Genomic DNA, 10,699 nt, shown 5'->3' with positions numbered 1-10,699 from the left:
TATTGTGACAAAAAGTGGCATATAAAAATTAGGAGTGAGGATACGTAAGTGCGCACCTTGCCATTCTTTGTACGTGGAGTGAGATATGATTTCAGATGGTGTTTGCCACCGAAGTTGCTGCAATTGCGCTCATCGCCACTTTCTGCAAAAGAAATGCATGGTACATTGGTGACTGGTAGAATATAAGCTACATCCTTCAGACAGTTGAAGGCAAGAAATAGGAATGGTGTTAGAGCAGCCAGCATGAAAACGCCTTGAAAACCACCAAAAGACCTAGTTAATGAACCCTTATGCCTACAGATCAGATGCATTACAATGGAGAAAATATTAAAAAAGGGAGGAGGAGATGTGCAATTTATACTTTATACGATAAGAAAAAAAAGATTCTGCTGAAAAATTGTGGTCCCATAGGAAGCTTGTTGACCTTGACTGTCTAGAGTCTGAAACATCTATATTCTCCACTGAAAAGGGAAACATACATATGTTGTCCATCCAAAACGATACATGATCTAAACAATGACTCCCAGGCAGTATGCAAGATAATGAGATCAAATGACCACCACTATCCAGTGTAAGAACTTCCTTTTTCCAAAAGTAGGGTTGAGCTATTTTCTGCTCGAGGCTTGGACATATCTGGTAGGTGCTTGCTTTTTCTCTCATGCACCTTCAGTCATTCACCCTAGGGGTGTTCAAACCCAGTTTGGATACAAACCGTGAGAGCATGTGGTAGTTCAATTTTCTTCATTAGCTCCGATACCCTAGCAAAACTAATGCTCCGATAGTTATCATTTAGCTAATTATGTTACAGCAAATATCAACACATAAAAATCCTACTTTTCAGATGTCAAAATGTATCAAGTTACAGATAGTTTAAAATTGATACGACCATTTAGCTCAATGTGAATCTAAATTCAACTTTGTGCAAAAGTTCCAAATCAAATTCACATTGAAGCTTCCACAAAATTTTGCATTTGAGATTTTAAGGCCATAAGCCATTGAGCAATAATCAACTTCAAACTAATTGGCAGTATTTTGTAGTGGGACTGCATTCATGCATTATTCATGCAGAGGCTGTTATAATATTAGTTGGAAAGTAGAGAGGATAATTAGTTTCCTTATTAGTCGTGTTTACTTAATCACCCTCAAGCCATGCATCTGGCCTTTTTCGAAAGGGAAATTATTGCTATGGGTTTACGTAGCCATCAGATGGGTACAAGAAAAAAACAGCATATGCATCTGGCATTACTAACGATGTGCATTGCATAAATAACAAGGTCATGCATAAAGCTTACTTGAGGCATTGGGATCATTCCCACTGGGTGTCTGCACCGACTGTCTCCGACCCATCTCAACCTACAATTATTAATGAAAATCATTAACTCACTGCATGCTTGAAATATGCTGAAAATTTGTTCGAGAGAAAATATGCTGTCAAGTAGGAATATATTAGAATGGCCCAATGATACAACTAGAACATAGCAAAAGTAAATTGTTCTGAAACATTATTTAGCTGTCAAGATTGTGAAGACAAAACATTTCATTCACCTGTCTATTACACCAAAAAGAAGCAATGCATTTAACACATTAATGATACAAATCAAACATCATGGAAAGAAAAATATTTGGCATAAGCTGCTTATGTGCCAACTTCATTATTCAATTGCAGGTTTATGATCATCGCTTGGAACTTCCAGTGCCTCATTGTCATGAACAAAATAAAATATATGCTTTCCAGAACTGAATACAAAAGGCAAGAGCATACATCTGCAGTTCATCAAGAGAACAAGGCTACTGTCAGTGGAGCGCCAAGTAGTTAACCATGAACCTAGATATGACATCTTGTAAGTGGAGCGCCAAGTAGTTAACCATGAACAAGGCTACTGTCAGTGGAGCGCCAAGTAGTTAACCATGAACCTAGATATGACATCTTGTAAGTGGAGCGCCAAGTAGTTAACCATGAACAAGGCTACTGTCAGTGCAGCGCCAAGTAGTTACCCAAGTAGTTAACCATGAACCTAGATATGACATCTTGTACCAAATTACCAATCCTAATGTCATTGATGAGCACTGGGCCGGAGCTCTAGGGCTAAGAGCTGTTCTGCCAGCCAGTTGGGATGTACACTAGGAACCCCCTTTCCTATATGTACCACTGTCTCCTAGGAGACTTGTAACTATAACTCTTCCTTTTCAATGAAATGAAGCGCAAAGGTCCTTTGCGTTTTCTCGAAAAAAAAATTTACTTGCACCTGAATTCCTACCTGACGTTCCAAATCAAACATTATGGAAAGAAAGATGTTTGCTGCTTATGTGGCAACTTCATTGCAAGTTCATAAACATAAAAAAATTATATGGTTTCCTTAACTAAATGTAAAAAGGGAGATCATAAATCGGTAGTTAATCAGGAGAACAAGGCCACTGACAGTGACAACGTGAGCCAGCTCACTGGTAAGGCTCGAGGCGGTGCAGCCTGCCCCGGGTCCAACCCATGCATTAAGCCGCACATGTGCGCTTTCAGTGGCGAACCATGTGCCCTGTGATCCGTGAAATAGGAGACATTGTAGATTCATCGGAGGGACCTCCGCTCCAGATCTAGCGTGTTTTTAGGTCAGGACGCCTACTCGTGTATGAGTGGGCGTGGTGGCGTGAATGCGGTGTGTGTGAGTGTGCATCCTTATAAAACAAAGAAGGCTATTGACAGTGGAGCGCCAAGTAGTCATTTACGAGCCTGAACTTGACAACTTGTACCAAATCATCAACCCTGATGTTTATTCATGAGCACTGACAGACATAAATACATGAACGGCTGCCCAACATTCTAAATCCACATCACCTAAGGCTAAACTACTAGCCCAGTGGTTACAAATTCATTACTGAATACAAAGTAAGCTTTGTGTCGACAAAAAATAGAACATGGTTGCCTGCTAAGATTCTCCTTTTGGTTACCTGCAAAATGTTATCCTTTTCAGGGAAAAAAAAAATCTACGAAGGACGAGTGGCATAATGCTTTAGCAATCATTCCAGCTTATGATTAGGGATCTAGAATAGGTTGTAACATGGAACTCATGCACTTCCAAACAAACAAAAAGCATGTATATTCAGCATTCAGTTCAATTTCTTTTTTATGGAACTATTCTATTTCGAAAGCTGAAAGCGACTAAATATTTATCAATTTTTAACCCAGGTGCCCACCCTAAACCCAAAAGGCAAAGCCAGAAACCCCTCTAAAGACAATGACAAAAAAAACAGCAAACCCTTAACTCCCCAATCCAACTGTTCATAATCCTCGTATGCACGAATCCAGATTGGGGGGAAACACGCAGTTCCAAGAACTTTCCCCAGAATCGATTGCGAGAAAAGCACATTTCGCTCACCTTTCTCGGCCCGGCGGAGGCGCGGCGATCAAGCTCCCTCTCCACCCGGCGGACCAAGTTCCGAAACTTCTGGCCGCCGTCGGGTAGTGGACCTTGGAAAGTACGCAGTCGCTTACACTTCGCCTGCAGTTCCTGATCGGTTAAGTCCTTGAACTCCTCCGGGTTCCCCTCACCGCCGTCGTCCCCGTCCTCCTGTATCCGCGCAGGTGGCCGCGGGGTCACGCGCCAAGAGGAGGAGGAGGGGGAGGGGGAGGAGGATATGACCTCCAACTCCGCCGGCGGAGAGCCGAGGGACATTTGTGTCCGGTCGATGGCTATCGGAGTGTGCGTCATGGTTAGCGCCGCCGCCGCCGCCGCCGCCTGGCGGCGTACCGGGGAGGGGGGCTCCGCCAATCGAACGGGCGGAGGAAGGGTTTTATGACCAGACGAGCGAGGAAGGGAAAATGAGATTTCGAAAAGCTAAAAAGAATTTCTGACTGATATATAATATGCCGCCGCTTCAATTCCAATCCAATGCAGTAAATAATGTGTCTACCTGCCCCAATTTATGCACAAGATCCTCCCTCTGTCCACTCAACGTGCCATTCGGTAAAAACATTTTTGCACAGCTAGGTCGACCATCAAATTTGTCTCATTGTTGAGGGTATCTATGTAAACTTTTCTCACAAAACTAGGGTTGCCAAGTACAAAATGAACAAGGATCCTCAAAAAAAAAAAAAGGCATCTACTTATGTAAGTTTTGTCCTCCAAAAAATATTTTGGTGCGAAAAGATGCCAACATCCTCCCGACTTACCCATTAAGCCAAATCAGCATGATATGTCGGTAAAAAATTAGGGTTGGTTTTCGAATAAAGAGGTGTTCTCCACAAAACCATTTTGGCTTGAAAAGAAGCCAACATCCTCCCATGCTCACCCGTTTAGGCGAGTCAGCATGCCACATCGACTAAATAACTTGGGCTAGTTTTGAATGAGGTGCTAAAATATCAGTTAATTGATCATCTTGTAACACTCTCTTGTAACACTCTGATGGTTCAATGGTCAAACTACTCATCTGAGACAAGTTTATCTCATTGTTGCACAACATCTTTTCTCTATCCACTAAAACGTACATTTCGGCAGTTTATGCACTACTCATCTTAGATAAGTTTGTCTCATCTCGGATAAGCTACTCCCCAATTTATGCACAAGGTCTTCCCTCTGTCCAGTGAACGTGCCTTTCGACAAAAACATTTTTGCACAACTAGGTCGACCATCAAAATTGTCTCATTGTTGGGCATCTATGTAAACTTTACTCACAAAACTAGGGTTGGGAAGTAGAAAATGAACGAGGACCCTGCACAAAGAAAACTAGAGCATCTATGTAAGTTTTGTCCTCCACAATATTTTGGGGTGAAAAAAGAGGAAGTAAATGAATTGTTAAGCCGAGTCAACATGCCACGTCAGCAGGAAAACTCGGGCTAGTTTTCGAATGAAGAATTGTCATCCACAAACTATTTTGGCGCTAAAAGAAGTCAACATCCTCCCGTGCTCACCGTTTAGCCGGGTTAGCATGCCATGTCAGTAGAATAACTCGTGCTAGTTTTGAATGAGGTGCGAAAAAATCAGTTATTTGATCATCTTCAAATAATACCTTAAAACATGTATTTTTTTTTATTCATTTGCGGTATTAATTTCACGAACTTAATTAAATTTAATTGCAATAAAGATAATTAATATATTTATCAATTTCTATAAACTATGCATTGCTTTCCAAGATTTGATGCTCCGAACATAGCATGTACTCTTTTAGCAGCAGTGATAGATTTCATAGGGATCTAAACTTTTGCAGCGAGAACAGAGCGTCGCTTTGTTGGTTAGGCGTGCGGGAGCGCAAGCCAACCACCCGGGTTCGAATCTTGAGAGGAACCCGGGGCTCGCGGAGTTTTCTTCTATAAAGAAAAGCCAACGGGTGCTAGTGCCTGGGTTGGTCTCGTTTTTTTTAAAACTTTTGCAGCCAGTTAGTCTTGAACCGGCTCTTAGATGTTGTGCTTTTGAACTCTTGTTTTGTTGAATATGCAAACCCACTTTTTTTTTTACTTGACATACCCACATGGTTAACTAAGTGGCAAATGTTGTAAGAGGAAGAAAGGTAGGGAGACAAGAGGGAGTCACAACTCACAAGTAAGTGACAGCAATCGAGTTACACACATCAGTAATAGCATAGATTCAGTACCATTAGGTGAAAGCATAAATGTAAAAAAGATGAAGTAGATGAGTAGTGGGAGGCATGAGAGTAAATATAATCTCGGTATTTCAGTTATGGGGAAAATAGTCTACTACTGCTGTGTTTCCCACCTCTACGTGGAAAAATCAAAACAAGGCACTTGCCCAGATCATATGTCCCCCCGTCCATTGTAGCATTTTCCCATATAGATCCTATCAAGTGGCGGCCAGAGCCCCATTTTCACCGGCCAGAAAAAGAACAACTGTTACAACTTATGACGCTGCATCATTGCTGAAACAGGTTCTCAATTTTAGAACTTCAAGACCAACACAAATGGGTTCCTCCTTTCAGGAGAATGGGTGAAGTTTAGCAAGAACAAATACAACAACAGTTGATGGGTTGTCATGGACCTATTACCTATATCTCATTACAAAATGTTTTGAATTCTAGAGTCATCATGTCCAAGCCGGCAACACTTCTGAAGAGGTGAGTTGTAAAGCTTCATTCAGACCCCATGCTCTGGTTTTTCCCTGCACCACATTGGCATCTGGTACTGCAGCTAGACGTTGGCTGAATTACAAGAAACAGTGAAGAAGTTAGCAACCGTTTAGAATAAAAGAGTTTCAGTAAACTATTTCTCAGGCTAAAACGTTTCAGTACACTGTCTTCCAAGCACTAGCAGATTAGCAGAAAATAGTATTTTCTAACATCTGTGCATTGGCATTGTGCATAACAAACGCAAGGCTGCCTGTATATTTCTTGGCTAAGGAGATCAGAAGGAAGTTAGGGATAACTGATGTACACAATCTGATATCAATATAAACCTGAAATTTATTCTATTAAAAATATTTACAATATGATAAATCAAATAGATATCAATATCCACTATGCAGAACTCAAATGAGATGAACTAGAATGATTTAATTTTAAAACTTCCAAATTTTCTGCTAGTGGAAAATATTACAAAAAAAGAATGTTGACTAATGGAGGAATGATCCCTCCCTTGGCTATACGTTGTTAGGTAGGATGAGACTCTCCGAGCGGATGGACGCTAGGATGATAACCCGGTTTAAAGTTTGCCCCTCCCTGCAAAATTACCGCGAGATGGGGATTGAAACCTGGGTGGGATGGCTGCGCACTCGCTTGCCTTGCCACTGAGCTAGAACTCAGTTCTCAAAATATTACAAAAAAGAATAACTGAATCATCTGCAACTCTACAACAGTTTCAGACTATTACCAAGTCCTATCAAAGACAGATTGGCAAATAGTATCTACAACAACACATGGGAATTGTGTGTAACAAATTCAAGACTACAAGTACAAGCAGGCTACGACTGAGCTGAATCAAAATACTGAACTGCCAAGTGGCTAATTCAGCTCACTTTTCCATTGATTTGCCATGACAACCCAAAGAAGATACTTGTATTGAGGGCCCTATCGTGATGATAAACTACAACTAGATATGAATTGGGAGGCATGGCAATCTTATTAAAACGATTAAGCAAAGGATTCAGTAGAGCATACCTAAGCATAAATTTCACTTCTCAACCATATGAGCCGGACACTTGCACTCTTTGTGGTCATAAAGATTTCACGGTTCATCCTGCATTTAAACAGTTTTAATACCTTCGCCTTCTCCACATCAGTGAGATCTTCAATTGCCTCCAAAACACTCACACACTTCTCAATAGTGAATCTATCCTTCTGCTTGGGTGCCTCCTTAACTTCTTCCACCACTTTTTGTGTTTGCTTTATCTTGAATTCTAGGTTGTTATCACGTACGCTGGCAGTCTGACTGTCTTGGTCTCTTTTTCCAGTGTCCTCTCCTTTCTGTCCTGAGCATGTGGATGTTGTGGGTTTAACTTCTAAGGGCCCTAGGTTATTACCTGTTGCCCCTTCCCCCTCCGGATTAGTAGAGGCAAAAGGGTTTAAGCCACCATCAGTAGGCTCGCTGTCAACGAGAGGAGCATGATTACTTGTGTTCTCCCCTTGCGGCACTGCGGTGCAAAGTTAATTAGAATTTTTTCCTTTAAAAAAATCTCGACTGGCATCACAAGACTGACTAGAAAAGGGAAACATCCTCATATTATCCAGCCAAAGTTTTATATGAGATCCATAATGAGTATCAGGTAATATATAAAATAACACGATCAGATGACCGCCACTATCCACTATAAGAACTTCCTTTTTCCTGTAAAGTAGAGTTGAGTAACTTTCCTGCTTAAGGCTTGGGAATATCAGGTGACTCACTTTCCCTCTCATGCTTCTTAGGCCTTTCACCCACTGGTTGGTTTGTTATCTCAGTTAGCAGCTGGTGCCACTAGAATATGTGTATCTATTTACGCTTTTGTATAGTTACATAAATACATATTAGTCAGTACAGTTAACTAAAATACTATTTCTATTCCAAAATATAATACATTCACTGAGTAGTTTTACAGTTCTTTCTGCTCATTCCTTTTCTTGCGTTTTTGTGGCTTCGTTTTTTTGTTTTAGCTATACACTTTCTTTTTGCTTGCTGCTTTGGCTGTAACACTCTGTTTAGATGAGTACTTCTAGATACATCTAGATTTATACAAATCTAAGACATCTATTTATGGACAGAGAGAGTAATAGAAATGACACACATTTAGTGGTTTTGATATCCGAGTTTAGCAGTCAGTTTTTAGAAAACAAGGTTTAGGCTGATATTTGGGAAAACCAGTTTTTTACTAGAATTAGTTTAGAGGAAACCATGTTTGGGTTAAAAAAAAAGTATAATATCAATTAGTACATATTCTCAGTTTGGATAAGAATTTCCATTTAGCTACTCTACTACTCCAAAACTTGAGATGAAGGGTGAAGGTGCGTACTAGTTTGACCTTCCCTACACATAGCTTCCTGATTCCAGTTGTAGAGAAAGGCACCTAGCTGCAGCTACTAATCTTCTGGACTCCTCGCCGCTGACGCCGCACACTCTTGCCGCCATGGTCGATTGAGTACGTAGGAATCTCGTTTTTGGATAGGGTTTTGCTTCAGTATCCTCCCCATTTGCAAACTTTGGCCCCTATGAACGGTCAGGATCTCCCGATGCCTCTTTGCGGGCTAACATATCCTTTTAACTTTGATGATGGTGGGAGGGGAGGGGGAGGACACCTCTTTTGGATAAACAACTAGTGGTCGTTTTTCTCAAAACCCGAAATATGAGGTTTCTAATGACCGAGTTTTTTAAATCCATGGACTTGTCGCAGTAGCCAAACAAAGTTTTGTTCTGTTAGGCAGTTTTCCTGGTTTATAGAATTCGGGTTCTACATATACCACTTATCCAAACAACCCCTTAGATGTGTTCGACAAAAAAGATATACTTCATGTATTTGAGATGTGTTTCTTTTTGAGATAGATATAATTTCCTAGAGATCACATCAAGAAATTCCTATACAAGGGATATCATGTATTACTTTCGAGAAGATGGGATAGCACGTATTTATTATCAATAGTGAAATTACTGATGACATGCATTTCAAGCCATGTTTTCTGGCCTTTTTCTACATGGCAGTTCCCCTGTGGAGCTGGCCATCAGATAGGTACAAGAAAAAAAAAACAGCATATGTGTGTGATATTACTAATGACATGCATTTCATAACAACAAATAAATGCATAAAGCTTACCAAAGGTGTAGGGATCATCCACACTGGGTGTCTGCACCGCCTGTCTCTGACCTGTCTCAACCTAAAATGATTAAAGAAAACCATTAATTCACGGCATGGATGAACTATGCTGACAAGTACGAATATATAAGGATGACCCAATGATACCACTCTGGAACATACTAAAAGTAAAAAAAAATCTGGATAACTATTTACTTTCTTGTTATTTGTCCTGATTGTGGGGACAAAGTATCTCCTTTACGTCCGCAACATAACACAAAATGACTGATGCGGCAAACACATTCCAGATATAAATGAAACATCATGGAAAAAATGTTTAGCATAAGCTGTTTATTTGCCAACTTAGTTATTTGATTGCAGATCTGTAACCACAGTTTGGAACTATCATGAACAAAAAGAATTGTATACTTCCATCGACTGAATACAAAAGGGGAGTGTATAAATCTGCAGTTAATCAAGAGAATAAGGCTATTGACGGTGGCACTTCAGATAGTAAACCATGAATTTAGATTTAATCAAGAGTATAAGGCTATTGACAGTGGCACTTCAGATGGTAAAGCACAAATTTAGATTAGCTAGGGCCAAGAGGGACCATACCCCCTCCCCAAAAAATTCAAAGTAAATATTAATAATAGTAATATATGTTTAGAAGTTTTTTCCAATTACAAAGTACTTCAAACTATACCCAACTACTCCCATTTAAATCTTTTGGGCCATTTATGATGATGGTGCAGCTCCGCCGCTGACTGGAGCGCGTCAAGTAATGTCATTTGTGAGCACTAATTATCATAAGTTCAATCAGTACCAAAAATTCTAAACCCGCATCACCTAAGAGGAAACTACTAGCTAGTAGTTAGAAATTCACCTACTGAAAACAGAATAAACTTCCTGTCAAGAAAAATATAGAACATGAGTCAGCTGCTAAATTACTCCCTTTGGTGACCCACAACTTTACCATGTTCAACATAAACATCTATGACGAAACGAGTCATGATGCTTACCAATCATCTCAGGTTTATGATTAGGATTTCTAGAATAGAGCTTGTAGCATGGAAGTTGTACACTTCCAAAAAGAATTAACTTATTTATTCACTATTAAATGCAATTTCCATTTTGGTGAACCATTCAATGTGTCTAGCGCCGCGGTAAGACCTCCAGGAGTGAAGCTACCTGGGAACCATTGGATATTCAAGAAGAACTAAATTTTGGTTTCGTGAGATGGTTTCTCTCCCGAGAAGATATTTCCCCGAGGCTGTTAGCGTTTTGCGTGCAGATGTAACGGATGGCTTTTCTTTTCTCGCTTCTTATGTCCTCTATCTTTCTTTTAGCACATTCTTCCATCTATCTTTCACTATTTCCTTCTCGGTCATCATGTAAATAGTTTCTCTATTCTTTTATTTTAACGATCTTAAGGAAACGGCCAAGCGCCGCCCCTTTCTCATAAAAATGGAGGTTCCTCGTTGTGTGTTGTCCCCATG

The 10,699-nt window shown here is 40.3% G+C and overlaps 1 protein-coding gene across 1 annotated transcript in view; it reads right to left on the bottom strand.

Annotated features, from left to right (window-relative positions):
- The window catches only part of LOC124663632, a 10,201-nt gene extending 6,497 nt beyond the window's left edge, over window positions 1-3,704 (bottom strand). The window contains exons 1-3 of the mRNA XM_047201308.1: window positions 3,372-3,704; window positions 1,293-1,353; window positions 57-142 (exon numbers count right to left, since the gene is read on the bottom strand). Of these exons, the coding sequence (XP_047057264.1) occupies window positions 57-142; window positions 1,293-1,353; window positions 3,372-3,704 (480 nt within the window). The remainder of the gene's footprint in view (window positions 1-56; window positions 143-1,292; window positions 1,354-3,371) is intronic.
- Window positions 3,705-10,699: the final 6,995 nt, after the last annotated feature.

Source organism: Lolium rigidum, chromosome 6 (genome assembly GCF_022539505.1).
Source record: "Lolium rigidum isolate FL_2022 chromosome 6, APGP_CSIRO_Lrig_0.1, whole genome shotgun sequence".
Taxonomy (NCBI): domain Eukaryota; kingdom Viridiplantae; phylum Streptophyta; class Magnoliopsida; order Poales; family Poaceae; genus Lolium; species Lolium rigidum.
This window is presented reverse-complemented; position numbering and strand designations above follow the sequence as displayed.